Source organism: Bubalus kerabau, chromosome 7, assembly GCF_029407905.1.
Source record: "Bubalus kerabau isolate K-KA32 ecotype Philippines breed swamp buffalo chromosome 7, PCC_UOA_SB_1v2, whole genome shotgun sequence".
Classification (NCBI taxonomy): Eukaryota; Metazoa; Chordata; class Mammalia; order Artiodactyla; family Bovidae; genus Bubalus; species Bubalus kerabau.
In genome coordinates this window covers 62,217,105-62,234,670 of record NC_073630.1, presented here as the reverse complement: position 1 = coordinate 62,234,670, position 17,566 = coordinate 62,217,105, and the positions used below count along the sequence as shown (strand labels likewise).

General features: G+C 41.7%; 2 protein-coding genes across 2 annotated transcripts in view; both read left to right on the top strand.

Moving 5' to 3' along the window:
- Nucleotides 1–17,566, top strand: part of TLR6 (toll like receptor 6) — a 45,032-nt gene extending 27,466 nt beyond the window's left edge. The window contains exons 3-5 of the transcript XR_008717103.1: nucleotides 1,907–2,038; nucleotides 4,616–4,713; nucleotides 11,720–17,566. The gene's annotated coding sequence lies outside the window, so the exon portion shown is untranslated. The remainder of the gene's footprint in view (nucleotides 1–1,906; nucleotides 2,039–4,615; nucleotides 4,714–11,719) is intronic.
- Nucleotides 7,282–9,848, top strand: TLR1 (toll like receptor 1). The gene has a single exon (XM_055588271.1). It carries the CDS (start codon nucleotides 7,387–7,389, stop codon nucleotides 9,763–9,765), a length of 2,379 nt encoding a protein of 792 aa, XP_055444246.1. The 5' UTR covers nucleotides 7,282–7,386; the 3' UTR covers nucleotides 9,766–9,848.

Below are 17,566 nucleotides of genomic sequence, written 5' to 3'. Positions count from 1 at the left end.
TTTGAGAATTAAAGTTATTCCTTAGAAGAGGTGGATATTTCACTGCCTGGGTGTACACGCTTACAAGTGTGTTTGTCCACTGCTAACTGGTGCAGTGGTGAAGACTCCACCTACCAGTACAGGAGACGAAAGAGACTTGGGTTCAATCTCTGGATGGGGAAGATCCCCTGAAGAAGGGAATGGCAGCCCACTCCAATATTCTTGCCTGGGAGATCCCATGGACAGAGGAGCCTGGCTGGCTACAGTCCACGTGCTGTAGAGTCAAACACGACTGAGCACTAGCATGAGTACAAACCTACTGGATAATAGGGAGAATAAAAAGAGGCGAGTGAGCAACTCAGAGGGGGGATGAGCTTGAAGGGAAACACAGGACTTTTTGAGTGCTAAAGTGCCCTGCTGACCTCTCTCCTGGGTATCACTTTCTTGATCTAGTTCACAATGTCAAATGTCTTTCAGTTCAGTTCAGTTCAGTCTCTCAGTCATGTCCGACTCTTTGCGACCCCATGAATTGCAGCACGCCAGGCCTCCCTGTCCATCACCAACTCCCGGAGTTCACCCAGACGCACGTCCATCGAGTCAGTGATGCCATCCAGCCGTCTCATCCTCTGTTATCCCCTTCTCCTCCTGCCCCCAATCCCTCCCAGCATCAGAGTCTTTTCCAGTGAGTCAACTCTTCACATGAGGTGGCCAAAGTACTGGAGTTTCAGCTTCAGCATCATTCCTTCCAAAGAAATCCCAGGGCTGATCTCCTTCAGAATGAACTGGTTGGATCTTGGGGAGCCAGAAACTGAATTGTTAATCAAAGAGCACGCCTATCTCCAGTTATAGGTCTGGGAGAAGTAATGGTAAGAGTGGAGGGAGAAGGAGGTTCATTCCTTCAGTCACAGAAATATATTAATAGGTACACCTCCCTTCTTGAGCAAATTGTGAGGGGACAGGAGGAAACCGAGAGAGAGACAGAATAGTACAAGTTAAAAAGCACCTCAAGGTTCTCAGTTTAGGGAAGCTGGCCTTGTTCCCTGTGGTAGAAAAGCTGATTCCAGCAAGAACTGCAACCAGCTTGCAACCTCAAGATGTTGAGGACATCTGGTAGCACCAAGCTGAGCACAAGTTCAGAGGAAGAAAGCTAGCATGTCCCAGCTCTATTTGCCCACTTGTTATTTTGTTACTGTTGTTGTTTTAAAAGACCAGAGTGGAGCTATCAGGTTGGATTCCTTGAGCATGCCAACAATAAGGAACCACGTAAAGCTTTATTGGAGAAAAGAGATTGTTAGCTAGCCTATTTTCCACATAGAGATTTTAAAAATCAATTTTTGAAGAAAGCTTGAAAAATTTGAGCACCAGATTTTCTCTGCAACCCAATCTGTCAGAAAAGACATGATTAGCATCCATTCTGTAAAAGCCCATGAGAGATTTTTTTCCCCTTATGAATTTTAACAAAGCTTTGACCTTGACCGCTGCTTCTTTCCACCTTCAGTCACTTTTAATAGTGGCCTGATTGAAGGGTTAGAAGTAAAACACCCGAAACACCTCTACCCCCACGTCCATCAGCATGGTGACAAGCATTTTGAATTCAGCAAATAAGGCATCACCGACTCAATGGACGTGAGTTTGAGTAAACTCGGAGAGTTGGTGATGAACAGGGAGGCCTGGCGTGCTGCAGTCCTTGGGGTCGCAGAGTCGGACATGACCGAGCGACTGAACTGAACTGAACTGAATAAAGCATCTGTGGATTATTAATACTGCCTCCTTCACTTTGTTAGTGTAGACACTAGTGAACTGATTGTAGGGAAGGGGGGCCACAGAGAGGTGATTCTATCTAATTGCTGGTCTGTGGATTCACAGACCATTTCTACACATGAATAGGAGAAAATAGGTTTACACTGACTGTGTCGTGTAATTTCAGTGGGATTCAGTAGGTGGCGTAGAAGAGCTTCCCCAGTCCGCCCACAAACACCAAACCAGCGAAATAAAATGTTTGAGGAAGTATTTAATTTTTCTACAGACTGCCAACAGGACAGAGGAACAGGCCAACTTGGTAAGCAACATCTTTTTAAATTCTGTAAAATAAAATAAATGGTGTAACTAGTTATTAGACCCCAAAATCTCAGACATCTCTATGATTAAGTCCTGGGTGTTTTTCTAAGTGTGTTATTTCTGATACGTACTTGCTGTGACTTGAGCTAGCATTTATTTATCAGTTGCTTGTTCTGAGTCAGAGAAAGGGTTTTTGTGTTTGTGTGGATTTTTTTTTTAAATGAACCTCATCTCAGGCACGATTTGTTTTCAAGAGATTTGAGTTAGTAGATGAATATTTGGGTCACAAACATCTCACGGGTTTCTGATAAGAGCTGCTAGTGGTTGATTCAGATGGCACTGCTCTTTTTATCCTATTCCCTCCATTTATCTCTTTGTAATGAAAATGCTGAGGACAATGAGTGGTAGGTAAACCACTCCTAGAGGCAATGCAGCCCAGTGACTCCTGTTTTTATGGGCAGGTGCATTTGAGTTTTGTCTCTGGGCAATTTCCACAATTTATATTTTTTTCCTGTTTTCTCAGACTACGGAAACTGTCCTAGGGTGCAGCTATTGAGGTGGAATTACAGGTTTTGAAAATGTTTCCCAGGCTACACCCAATTGGATCCAAAGAGTTGTGAGTTTTTCCTTTACAACAGAAAGCAAAAGTTCACAAAACCACATAGAAAACGAAGCAGAAAAGCTCTTGAACTGGTTTTGATCCTTTCAGCCTGTGGTTTACATGTATAGCTAGTTGCCCTCATGCAAAGAAAACTCTCAATAAATATTTGTGGGACTGAACTTAATGGGCCAGATTGATTATATGAGTATTAGCTATTAAGACAAGTCAAAGTCTTGACTCCATGCCTCCAAAGTCTTCAGGCAAACGCAATTCACATTTATTGATACACTGAATCATAAAAGGTGAGGCTAAACCTATCATAATCATGAAAATAGACCTAAACACATCTGGAGATATTTTTATACTATCAAATTACAGCAATCTATTACTAGTTTACTTTGCAAATAATAATTTTGTCAGGCAGTAAAGTAATTTTGAGCTGCTACTATAGATGAGATTCTGTGCTGTTCATTAGGACCTTGACAAAACTATTGATTTTCACTGATATAGCAAATTTGATATATAAAATTTATATCTCCTTTAAGTGCCTAAACCTGGTGTCTTAGGTGATAAAGAATCCGTATGCAACGCAGGAGACCTGGGTTTGATCCCTGGGTTGGGAAGATCCCCTGGAGAAGGGCATGGCAACCCACTCCAGTATTCTTGCCTGGAGGATTTCCATGGACAGAGGAAACTAGTGGGCTACAGTCCATGGGATCGCAAGGAGTCAGACATGACTGAAGTGACTAAACACATATATGCAACACTTTGACTTCTTAATTATAGAAATATAAATGATTTAATAAACTGAGGGCTTCAAATAGTGACTGCAAGTGAAAGGGCAAAATGGAAGTTGAGCAAATAGAAGATATGTGAGTCAACCAATTCAGCTAGGCAGAAAACTGAAGCCATGCTTTCATTCAATGCTTGAAGACAGGGAGTTTGATACCCACCAGGGTTCTCAGCCTTCCCCAGTCATTGGAAACTGTCTAGAGGCCAGACAAGAAATTCAGGCAAGGCTTCACTGGGGCCCCTGCTGCAGCAGAGGGAGTGAGAACAAGTAACAGGCTCCTTTGTTCACTGGCCTGAGGGGCAGGTGAGCTGGTTCCTTCTATGGGGGTGAGGCTAGAGGTGTGTCCAGGGGTGGGGCTGGAGGGGTGGCTGAGGTGGTTTGCCGACCCCTTTGGTGTTGTGTGCAAGGGCATACACAGTCTGCTTTTGCTCCAGACCCCCTGTCTTTGCTCTAAGCTCTTTGGAGGTAGCAGATGGGCTTTTTTGGTCTTTTAGTGTCTTTTGTCCTGAATTTTGTCTCAACTGCCCATGCATGCAGTTATTTTTAGTCCCTTGTAGTTTTCTTTGTTTTTTGTTGCTTGAGGAGATGTTTGCCGAGATGCAAGCACTATAGCACGGCAGCAAAAGGTCCCTGGTTCCAGCCTATTTCAGTTTTATAATGTAGTTTTTTGTGGTTGTTGCTGTTGTTTAGGAAACAAGCTGTCCTTACCACTCTCCCCTTGCTTGTGGTGGGTTCGCTGTGTGCTAAGCACTAGTGTCTGAGCACGGAGTCCGTCTCTGCCTCTTGTCTCTCTGGCCACTTTGTGCATCACACCCGAGGGTGCTGACCACTGCTTCCTTGAACTCTGGTGTTTGGCTGGATGGTTAAAAGATCCCTGGATTTGGATTCAGGTTTAGGAATAAGTAAAGAATCCCATTTGAGCCTTAAGCCCAAGCTGCTCTTGCTTCAACTTAACTTCTACAGGATAGTTCTGTTTTGAGATATTAGGCACTGGCCCAGGCAGTAACTGAGTATTATTTTTATTCTCATTGAAAAATGTCTCCTTGTGTGGGTAGCTCTTTCAGGGAGCTGAAGAGAGACTTGGGACATTTCTGGGTCTTTCAGCCAAATACAGTCAATGACATAGAAATACCACCTGTACTTTTCACATACATTATAATGTCTCTGTCCCCTCCCCTCTGCAGGGTCTTCATGAACAGTGATGAAGGGGGCATACATGGCCCTCTTTGATGTTTGAAGAGGTCAGGATCACCAAGGCATCATTGGGCATCTCTGTGAAAGGGTTAAGTCCAAGAAATTCCCCCAACTGGATAAATTTGCATGACTCACTTGGGGAACTTTTACAACCCACGATTGTTTCTGGGACATGAATTATTTGGGTCCCTCAGCTCTCCTTGAGAGATCTGAGGGGAAATGTGAAGAGGAATTTAACTCTTTGCTGATACTAATGGCCTGCTTATATAATGTGGTTCTAGGAGGTTTTGAATAAGTTCCTTAAAATATCTGCATAGCCATGTAGCCCCCCAACTGAGGGGGTCTCTGTTGGTGAGAGGGTTCACTGTCTAGGGTTCATACCAACATGACCCTCTTGTCTCATATGCTATGGGAATGCTGATAACAAAATAGTGTCTGAATAATGGTGGGCCGGTATAATGACATAACCCAGGACAATACGTACTGTATCGTAGGGAATACATACATATTTGATGAATGAATGTGTTGCAGAAAGGAGGACCCCTGTCTAGGGTCCAAGAGCGGGCTCTTGTCTAACACTCACGAATGAATTGTCCAAGGAGACACCCGTGCTGACAAAGCAAGAGACTTTATTGGGAAGGGGCACCTGGGTGGAGAGCATCAAGGTAAGGAAACCCAGGAGGACTGCTCTGCCACATGACTCAAAATCTCAGGTTTACTGGGATTAGTTTTACGGGATTAGTGATGGAATTAGTTTCCGGGTTGTCTCTTGCCAATCATTCTGACTCAGGGTCCTTCCTGGTGGTGTGAGCATCACTTGGCCAACATGGGTTCCAATGAGAAGGATTCTGGGAGGTTAGTAGGACTCATGGACTGGTGTCTTCTCTCTCCTTTTGACCTTTCCTGAAATCTTCCAGTTGGTGGTAGCTTGTTAGTTCTGCATTCCTTACCAAGGACTTCCTGTTTAAGATAACTCCTGTAGGTGGTTACCATGGTGCTTGGCTAAGGCAAGTGGTTTCAGTAAGTGTTTCCCCTAACAAATGAATGAAGAAAAGTTTTCTGAATAAGAGAGAGAAGGAAACTGCTCCCATCTAAAACCTTTCAGTGGTCACTGACCCCCTCATCACTCTCAGGATAGAATCCCAACTCCTTACAATGATCTGTCCCCTGTGTTCTTGGCCTGAACTTCCCTCACCCACCTCACTCCGTGCTAACATTGGCCTCCTTACTGTGCCTCAGACAAGCCAACCTCAATCCTACCTCAGGACCTTTGCACTAGCCTTTTCCTTTGCCAGAAGAAAATGCTTCCCCCCTAGATCTTCTGATAGATGATTCATTCACTTCATTCTGATTTCTACTCCAACATATATTCTCAGAAAGGCCCTCTCTGACTATTCAATCTGAAAAAGCCACCACCAACCACTGTTATATACCTACCACTATTCTTGATTCATTTATCCTGCTTTATTTTTCTGTACAGTGGGTATTACTACATGAAATTATTATATGTTTATGTTCTGTCTTTCCTCTAGATAATAAGCTCTTGACCATATTCCTTATGCTGTGTATTACAACCCCATAACTTATTAATTATGTACTGGTGGTTTGTACTTCTTAATCCCCTCACTCTCCCACCTTCCATTCCTCTTTCTGCTGGCACACACTTATTTTCTGTATCTGTAAATCTGTTTTCATTTTGTTTGTTTTGTTTTTTAGATTCCACATATAAGTGAGATGATGTGGTTTTTGTCTTTGTCTGACTTATTTCCCTTGGCATGATACTTTCTAGACCTACTCATGTTGCAAATGGCAAGAATTCATTTTTTTAATGACTACTATTCCATTATATATATGTATGTATACACACACACACACACACACACACACATACACACAACATCTTTATCATTCATCTATTGATGAACACCTAGTTTTGTTTCCACATCTTGGCTGTTGTAAATAACACTCCCTCTTTCTCTTATAGGGATAATTGTCATTGGATTTAGGGACTACCTAGATTAGGTGTCCCCAACCCCAGGGCCATGGACTGGTGCTGGTCCATGACCTTTTATGACGTGGGAGGCACAGCAGGAGGTGAACAGAGATTAAAACCAAAACCACCCCCACCTCCATCTGAGGAAAAATTATCTTCCACAAAACCAATCCTTGGTGCCCAAAATGTGGGGATCACCGAGTCCTAGATAATCCAAGATGATCTTCTCAAGACTCTTAATGTAATTATCTCTACAAATACCCTTTTTCTAAATTAGGTAATATTCAATTAGGAGATTAGGACATGGTTAGGAGGTGGACATATCTTTTTTGGGAGGAGGGTCACCATTCAATCCATTACATATCCATATTAAAAGTTATTTGATTAGAGGTAGTATAACTGTTGGAGAAGGAAATGGCAACCCACTCCAGTATTCTTGCCTGGAGAATCCTGTGGACAGAGCAGCCTGGTGGGCTGCTGTCCATGGGGTCGCACGAAGTCGGACACGACTGAAGCAACTTAGCAGCAGCAGTAGCAGTAGCAGCAGTATAACTGTTTATGAATATGTGTATTTTCCTGGTTTCAGGTTGTGTGACTCCCAAGAATGTAGCTTTCATTTAATGAGTCTCTAGTAAAAAAATGTTTAATGTCAGTCATGCTTAATTTAATATAGTCATTTAATGCTGACTTTTTTACCCCTAGGATCTGTACTGTATCCAGATGCTCTGAAGAATAGCAACTACCCTTAGGAATGTCTACTGTTACAAAATGACTAAAAAAAATTCTAGCATCTTCCATTTTGCCGTCATCTTTATATTAATACTTGAGATCAGAACTCAATTATCTGATGAAAGTGAATTTTTAATTGACAGGTCAAAAAGAGGTCTCACCTATGTTCCCAAAAACTTATCCCTGGAAACAACCATCTTAGATATATCATACAACTATATTTCTGAGCTTCAGATGCCTGACATCCTCTCACTATCAAAGCTGAAGATTTTGATAATTTCTCATAATAGAATCCAGTATCTTGACTTGAGTGTTTTTAAATTCAACCAGGAACTGGAATACTTGGATTTGTCCCACAACAATTTGGAGAAGATTTCTTGCCACCCTACTCTGAACCTCAAGCACTTAGACCTCTCATTTAATCCATTTGATGCCCTGCCCATATGCCAAGAGTTTGGCAACATGTCTCAACTAGAATTTCTGGGGTTGAGTGCCACACAGTTACAAAAATCCAGTGTGCAGTCAATCACTCGTTTGCACATCAGCAAGGTTTTATTGGTCTTAGGAGATACTTATGGGGAAAGAGAAGATGCCAAGAGCCTTCAAGACCTTAAGACACAGAGTCTGCACATTGTTTTCCCTGCAGGAAAGGAATTCCATTTTATTTTGGATGTGTCAGTCAGCACCACAGTGAGTCTGGAACTGTCTAATATCAAATGTGTGCTTGATGATAATGGGTGTCCTTATTTTGAAAATGTTCTGTCAAAACTTCAAAAGAACTCAAGGTTATCAAATCTTACTTTAAACAACATTGAAATAACTTGGAATTCCTTCATTACGATCCTCCAGTTGGTTTGGCGTACAAACATTGAGTACTTCTCCATTTCAAATGTGAAACTACAAGGTTACCTCGACTCTAGAGATTTTGATTATTCTGACACTTCACTGAAGGCCTTGTCTATACACAAAGTTGTCCATGATGTGTTCAGTCTTCCACAAGGTTATGTCTATAAACTATTGTCAAATATGAACATCCAACATCTCACAGTGTCTGCTGCGCACATGGTCCACATGGTCTGCCCATCCCAAATTAGCCCATTTCTGTATTTGAATTTTTCCAATAATCTCTTAACAGACACGGTTTTCAAAAACTGTACAAATTTGGCTAATTTGAAGACCCTTATCTTACAAAAGAATCAGTTAAAAGAACTTGTAAACATAGTTCATATGACCCAGGAAATGAAGTCTCTACAACAACTGGATGTTAGCCAGAATTCCCTGATGTATGATGAAAGTGAAGGAAATTGCCCTTGGGCCAGAAATTTATTAAGTTTAAATATGTCTTCAAATATACTTACTGACTCTGTTTTCAGATGTTTACCTCCTTGGATCAAGGTCCTTGATCTTCACAATAACAGAATAAGGAGCATCCCTAAAGATGTCACTGGTCTAGAAAATTTGCAAGAACTCAACCTTGCTTCCAATTCTTTAGCCCACCTTCCTGGATGTGGTATCTTTAGCAGCCTTTCCATACTGATCATTGACTATAATTCAATTTCAAATCCATCAGCTGATTTCTTCCAGAGCTACCAGAAGATTAGGTCCCTCAAAGCGGGGAACAATCCATTCCAATGTTCTTGTGAGCTAAGAGACTTTATCCAAAGTGTAGGCCAAGTATCAAGTGAAGTGGTAGAGGGCTGGCCTGAGTCTTACAAGTGTGACTATCCGGAAAGCTACAAGGGAACCCTTCTAAAGGACTTCCACGTTTCTGAGCTATCCTGCAACACAGCTCTGCTGATCGTCACCATTGTGGTCCCTGGGCTGGTGCTGGCTGTTGCCGTGACTGTCCTCTGTATCTACCTGGATCTGCCCTGGTACCTCAGGATGGTGTGTCAGTGGACCCAGACCCGGCACAGGGCCAGGAATGTACCCTTGGAAGAACTCCAAAGAACTCTCCAGTTCCATGCTTTTATTTCATATAGTGGGCACGATTCTGCCTGGGTGAAGAATGAATTAATACCGAACCTAGAAAAAGAAGATATAAGAATTTGTCTCCATGAGAGAAACTTTGTTGCCGGCAAGAGCATCGTGGAAAATATCATCAACTGCATTGAGAAAAGTTACAAGTCCATTTTTGTCTTGTCTCCCAACTTTGTCCAGAGCGAATGGTGCCATTATGAACTCTACTTTGCCCACCACAATCTCTTCCATGAAGGATCTGATAACTTAATCCTGATCTTGCTGGATCCCATTCCACAGTATTCCATTCCTAGCAGCTACCACAAGCTAAGAGCTCTCATGGCACAGAGAACTTATTTGGAATGGCCCAAGGAGAAGAGTAAACACGGACTTTTTTGGGCTAATCTAAGAGCATCCATTAATATTAAACTGATGGGAAAAGCAGCAGAAATACATTAACACGGAGATTTAAAATTTATCACCTGCTGCGTTTGGGAAAATGTTGCTGATTTTGGAAGCTCTAACCAATGACCTTATTTTGCATCGACATGGATATAAACATGGTTTTGAATTTAGGATGTAGATAAAAATATGGGGTTTCCCTCATGGTTCAGCAGTAAAGAATCTGCCTGCCAGTGCAGGAGAGACAGGTTTGATCCCTGGTCTGGGAGGATCCCACATGCTGCAGAACAACTAAACCCGCGCCCCACAACTACTGAGCCTGCACTCTAGAGCCCGGGAGCTGCAACTACGGCACCCAAGTGCCACAACTGCTGAAGCCTGTGAGCCCTAGAGCCCATGCTTTGCAAAAAGAGAAGCCATTGCAGCGAGAAGCCCTCGTACTGCAACTAGAGAATAGCCCCTGCTCACCACAACTAGAGAAAAGTCCACACAGCAACCAAGACCCAGAACAGCCAAAAATAAAATAATTATATAATTATATATAATTAATTTTAAAAGTGTGTATGTCTTTTCAGGCCCCAGTTCCTCATGATATAATTTCAATTGAAACAGTTAATTTCTAACACAAAAGGGAGTCATCTATTTCTCTGCTAGGACTGAATTTAGTGAGTTTATCATGTAATCGAGAGAAGCACCTGTTCAAACAACTTCAGGTGATATATGTTCCTGTGTGCCAATCAGGGTCAGTGTTAGAAAACTGCATGCCTTTTGCACCTGTAGCTGGGTTTCTATCAGTTCAGTTCAGTTACTCAGTCGTGGCCAACTCTTTGCGACCCCATGGACTACAGCATGCCAGGCTTCCCTATCCATCACCAACTCCCAGAGCTTGCTCAAATTCATGTCTGTCAAGTCAGTAATGCCATCCAACCATCTCATCCTCTGTCATCCCCTTCTCCTCCTGCCTTCAATCTTTCCCAGCATCAGGGTTTTTTCCACTGTCAGTTCTTGGCCAAAGTATTTTTCCAGTGTCAGGTGGCTAAAGTATTGGAGTTTTAGCTTCAGCATCAGTCCTTCCAATGAATATTCAGGACTGATCTCCTTTAGGATCGACTGGTTGGATCTCCTTGCAGTCCAAGAGACTATCAAGAGTCTTCTCCAACACCACAGTTCAAAACCATCAATTCTTCAGCGCTCAGCTTTCTTTATGGTCCATCTCTCACATCCATACATGACTACTGGAAAAACCATAGCTTTGACTAGACAGACCTTTGTCAGCAAAGTATGTCTCTGCTTTTTAATGTGCTCTCTGAGTTTGTCATAGATTTTCTTTCAAGGAGCAATTGTTTTTTAATTTCATGGCTGCCGTCACAATCTGCAGTGATTTTGGAGCACAGGAAAATAAAGTCTGTCACTGTTTCCATTGTTTCCCTATCTATTAGCCATGAAGTGATGGGACCAGATTCCATGGTCTTCATTTTCTGAATGTTGAGTTTTAAACTAGCTTTTTCACTCTCTTCTTTCCCCTTCATCAAGAGGCTGTTTAGTTCCTCTTCACTTTCTGCTGTAAGGGTGGTGTCATCTGCATATCTGAGGTTATTGATATTTCTCCTGGCAATCTTGTTTACAGCTTGTGCTTGGGTTTCTATAGCAGATTTCTAAAGCGATTGTGTCCTCCTCATTTCCATTCAGCATTTTTCTCTGCATGTTGAAGGCTGTTTATTGTTAATGCTAGAGATTCTTCACTTGAAGGAATTTCTTCTTGGCCATGAGAAGCCACTTGGTCCACATGAAGGGCAATTCAGATATGCTGGAGGTTGTCCTTGGAAGCTTCCCTCAGCCAATGTTGGAAAGTGAATTGACAGATAAATAACCCAGCTTTCTCTCCCATTTTGGGGGGACAAACCTGGGGTCTACTTTACCTTCTCCCCGAATCTCCCAGTAGAATGGAAAAGTTCTGATTTTCTATGGTAGAAATGACTTTATTGGCTTTCTTTCTCTTTTTGTTTCATAGTCTCATTCCTCCAAGGGTGTTTCCGAGATCACCTCTGAAATAAACTACTTGTAGTTGCCTACTTGTCTCAGGGTCCCAAACCATGGATGTTACATTTCAAGCCAAATGGAACTTGAGTTTGGTTTCCTGTGGCCGGAGATCTTGCTGAGATCCTAGTTATCTGAACTGGAATGCAGAAGCACATTTGCCCTTTTGATCATAAGAAGAAATGGAGCCAATGTGTCCCGCTTCTACACACAGCATCCCTGTCTTTTGGAAAACCACTTAAATAGGGTAAGAACAGATTGGAGCAGTGCAAGGAATGGACTTTATCAGATGTTTTGCTCAGCTTTATTTTATCAGCTATTTTCTATCTTCATCAGTCGCACTGTATGACAGCCAGTTCTAGACAGGTGTGGACTGACTTGTCACGGCTGCACCTTGTCATGGCTGCACCCTGCCTCTCAGTTTACGCCCTATAATGTCACTAGTAGAGCTGTTACACGATGGTTATAGAAACCTGCTTAGCCCCTCTAGTATATGTACAAAACTATACGTACTGGATGTGTAGCCTTTGAAGAGATCCTTGATCTCTAAAGGGATGGGAGCCATTAAATGAGGCATGGTCTAGACCATTCCTCAGAATCCCCAGTGGAATTGAAATTTACTTACTCCTAGGAGTAACCATGGAGAAGGCACTGGCACCCCACTCCAGTACTCTTGCCTGGAAAATCCCATGGATGGAGGAGCCTGGCAGGCTGCAGTCCATGGGGTCTGTAAGAGTGGGACGCCACAGAGCGACTTCACTTTCACTTTTCACTTTCCTGCATTGGAGAAGGAAATGGCAATCCACTCCAGCATTCTTGCCTGGAGAATCCCAGGAACGGTGGAGTCTGGTGAGCTGCTGTCTATGGGGTCGCACAGAGTCGGACACGACTGAAGTGACTTAGCAGCAGCAGCAGCAGGAGTAACCAGGTCAATAATTCACTCTTGGATGTTTCCTATTCTTCCTGTTTCATTCTTCTCAGGCCCCTAATTCTGGAGCCCCGAGATTACTTCTTCAAAATGAATGACCTACACACAAAGCTCTTGTTTGAGTCTTCACTTTTGGGAGGAAAAACCCAAGTAACACTTAAACATATACTAGCTGTTTCTTGCCCTAAAAAACGTACAATCAATCATAGGACGTTACAAGTATCCAGATAATTAAAAGTCAATGAGACAAAAATATAAATGGAAGTTCAGAGATCATTTAGATTGAGTGAAAAAAAGCTTCTTACAAGTGATGGTTTTCCCTCTGGGCCTTGAAAGAAGACTTAAAATTTGGATTTTTCAATGTGTAGATGAAGAATGGAAAGGCCATTCTAAATAGAATGATGTATAGAGAAGAGACAGGAATACCCAGGCCTATTCTGGGACTGTTGTCTTAATTTAATTTGACTGGACCATGAAGTTTATGAAAAGCAACAGTGAAATATAAGTACGCAAAGTTAGATTAAGATCACGTTGTCATTGGTATACCTATAGCTGATTCATATTGATGCTGATGTTTGGCAGAAACCAACAATATTGAAAAGCAATTATCCTTCAAATAAAAATAAATAAATTTAATTATTAAAAACAGATCATATTGTCAGGGGTTTGAGAGTCAAGCTATGGAGACTTGACTAGAAGTCTAGGGATTGACTAGTCTAGTCTTGACTAGAATATAGGGCTATATGAAAGTTATCATTTATATTTCTATGAGCATTAATAGTAGAAAGCAAATTAAAACCATGAAATATATGCTAAAAATGTATGAACACGCTCATTCTGTAAGGGATGTTGCAACAGTCATTAGAGCTGGATTTTCCTGTTTTCTCTAGGATGATTGCCCTTCCTGTATAGAACTTTAAGATTTCACAACCAAGTTTCAGTTGCTTAGTACTAGTCATGCAATAGTTTGGTAGGGCTCCAAGCCTGGGTAGCCTAAACAACAGAAATGTATCGTCTCTCAGTCCTGGAAGTTAGAAGTCCAATATCAAGTTTCCAGCAGGGTTGGTTCCCTCGAGCGGTGGGAGGGAAGGATCTGCTCCAGGCCCCTTCCCCTTGGCTTATAGATGACTGTCTCTCTCTGTGTTTCTTCACATGGTCTTCCCTCTATGCCTCTTTGTGTCCAAATTTCCCTTTTTTATAAGGACACCAATCACATTGGATTATGGCCCATCCTGACAACCCAGTCTGAGCTAATATACTATCTGACTACGTTTCCAAATAAAGTGACATTATGAGGTACTGGGGTTTAGGACGTCAACAGAAGAATTTTGGAGAACACAATTCAACTGGTTACTTCTTGTGAGTCTAAAAAAAATCCTTAAAGGGAGTCATAAAGTCAGTTAAAGTTTATTTAACAAACTCAAGACTTGGAGAAGTTAGATCAATCCTTTATGTAAATAACTGATCTTGTCAGTGGTCTTAAGGAGTTTACTAGGAGCTTGAAGCTGTATTTGTAGAAACTCCTGCTGAAGAATTCCAAGTTGGGAGATGAAGAATCAGTTCAAAATGTGAACAAATATGTATGAATAGTAAGGCAAATAAGAAAGATGTCACATGTAAAGGAGAAGAAACGTTGCAGATTGGGTGAATGTAAGCTCTGCTTCTCGATGTCTGGGTTGTCATGCTGACTCTATTACTTATATGTGAATGGCGCCGGATAATTTACTTGATCTTTCCAAGCCTAAATTCTTTATTTGAAAAATCTGTACTGTCAAGGCTATGGTCTTCCCAATGGTCATGTACGGTTGTGAGAAGGCAGAACGCCAAAGAATGGATGCCTTTGAATTACGGTACTGGAGAAGACTCCTGAAAGTCCCTTAGACAGCAAGGAGATCAAACCAGTCAATCTTAAAGGAGATCAACCCTGAATATTCACTGGAAGGACTGATGCTGAAGCTGGAGCTCAAGTATTTTGGTCATCTGATGCATACAGATGACTCATTGGAAAAGTCCCCTATTCTGGAAAAGATTGAGGGCAGAAGGAGAAGAGCATGTTAGAGGATGACATGGCTGGATGGCATCACCGATGTAATGAACATGAACTTGGGCAAACTCCGGGAGATGGTGAGGGACAGGGAGACCTGACATGCTGCAGTCCATGGGGTCGCAAAGACTTAGACACGACTGGGCGACTGAACAACAACAACAACCCTTAGAGTGGCTAGCCAAGACCTTTAGATTTCCAGTTATGAATTAAAGATTAGTTACAATATGTCCCCCTAAGAGCAGAGTTCACATGGCCACCTTTCCAAGTGGTTCTGTTGAAGCCCCTTTTCCTAGGATTGAGGTAAGAGGGAATTCATAATATACTAAAAGTGCTCTCCAAAACCCTCTTCCAATCCTTAACTCTTTCAGATTCTCCAATCTCTTCTATTAACTAGAAGTCAGCGAAGGGTTGTAGTTATCTAGTCTCACGCTTCACTCCAGGGTTCTCAACCAAATGGAGATTAAAATAGTTCCATTTTTATCAGTTTCTTATATTAATAAGACTGCAGGGAATTTGACATGTTTTTATAGTGATAATGTGGGGCTTCCTAGGTGGCAGTAGTGGTAAAGAACCTATCTGCTAATGCAGGAGACATAAAAGATGCAGGTTTGATCCCTGGGCCAGGAAGATCCCCTGAAGGAGGGCATGGCGACCCACTCCAGTATTTTTGCCTGGAGAATCCCATGGACAGAAAAGCCTGATAGATTACAGCCCATGATAATAGGAGGGCCAAGTAATTTGGATTTTATATATATGTGTCTGTGTGTGTATAAAATCACGGCCTTTGACCTGTAATTCCACTTCTGGAAATCTATCCTGAGGAAATAGTTGAAATGTGAACAAATATTTCTTCACAAGACTTCCCTCATAGCTCAGTTGGTAAAGGATCTGCCTGCAATGCTGGAGACCCCAGTTCGATTCCTGGATTGGGAAGATCTGCTGGAGAAGGGATAGGCTACCCACTCCAGTATTCTTGGGCTTCCCTTGTGGCTCAGCTTGTAAAGAATCTGCCTGCAATACAGGAGACCTGGGTTCGATCCCTGGGTTGGGAAGATCCCCTGGAGAAGAGAAAGGCTACCCACTCCAGTATTCTGGCCTGGAGAATTCCATGGACTGTGTAGTCCATGGGGTCGCAAAGAGTCGGACACGACTGAGCGACTTTCACTTTCATGTTAATTGCAGAGTTATTGTTAACAGTGAAAAATTTGAAACACTTCAAATTTCCAACAGTGGAAGGATGTGCTGGGTTCATTTAGTGACATATTTTGCAATTATTAAAAGTACTGTATACAGTTAAGATGGTAACTTTTGTGTTAGGTGTTTTTTTATCACAACCTAAAAAAAATATGTAGAGGACGTTTGTTCATTAACATAAGGGAATGCTTATATTACAACATAAATGAAAAACATAGGATGCCAAGTAGTATGTACAGGATGGTTTCAGTATGTTTAAAACATGCAGAGAAAAAAAGTCTCGATGAAAATATACAAAAACATTATCAGCACTTGCCTGTGGTTGATGCTTGCTTCTGGTTTTACATTTTTCTGTACTTAAAAATTTTACAACCAACAACAACAAAAAAGAAATGGGGTTTAGGAGAACAAAACTAGGTCTCTGTTAGAGGTGGAAGCAGTAGAGAATAAGTGTTATGAAGCTGGGTTCTGTGCATATGCATCCTGGAATTAAAGCCTGGCTCAATTTCTCTATAAACTGTGTTCTTGGATGAATTCTTCAACCTCTTCCAGCTGCCTTTTCGTCATCTGGAAAATGGCATAAAAACCATACCTCGCTTATAAGATTGTTAAGAAACCAGAGGTATAATGTGTGGAAAGCCAGGGTCTGGCTATTCACTCTAGGGCTGGAGGTGCACAGTGGGCAGGAGGACACTCCCGGGATAGGCTACCGCAGCCTGGGTTCTGCCTCTTCCACCGCCTTCTAGCCACCCTGAGTGGTTATGTAATGCCTCTCTGCTTTGTTGCCCTGGATGTAAAATAGTCTCATCCTGTTGTTAGGAGCATTAAATGAGTTAATATGTGTAATGTCAGAGAACAGTGCTTGGCCCAAAGCAAAAGGCCAATAAATGTTAGCTCTTATGAGGATGTCATTATTATTGCAGTTATTGTTCTCTTCATTATTTTATGTCACCACATGTGGACTGGAGATGAGCTGCTCATCATGTTCATCTAGATTGTCCTGGGCTGTCTATATATAGTCTATATATATAGACACATATTTCTATCTACATGTAGATAGATAGAGGTAGAGATTTTTTTCCCTTTCTTGCCCCTAAAGCCTTAAGGATAAATTTCTGAGGACACAGGTTCTGATAGATGTTTCTACAACAGGATCATTTGTAGAGTGAACAGGGTTAGCTGAGAAAGGGAGCCAAAGCTGGAAGCAGGGAGGTGAGGAAACGAGAAACAGCAGTATTTGGCGTTATCGGGAAATATTTTGTGGTGAATTAGAGTTCCAGTTTGTTGTTTAATTGTAGCATGGCCATTTATTAACTTAAAACTTTAACCCTATTTGTTCACTATGGCAGCCACTAACCATGTGTCACTACTGAGTTATTAAAATGTGGTGAATCTGAATTGAAATGTTAAGTGTAAAATACACATTATTCTATGAAACAAAGAATGTAAAATGTCACGTTAGTAGTTTTTTATATTACATGTGAACATTTTGATGTCGTGGAGTAAACAAAATATATAATCAAAATTAATTTCACCTATTTCTTTTTGTCTTTTTAAACTTGTTTACTAGATAAAGTTACTTATATGACTTGCCTTCTTTCTGTATTCTATTGGACAATGCTTCTCTAGTCCTTAGTAATAAAGAACCAAAT

Coding starts and splice junctions, on each gene's coding strand:
- TLR1 (XM_055588271.1), top strand. CDS start 7,387: ATGACTAAAAAAAATTCTAGCATCTTCCATTTTGCCGTCATCTTTATA.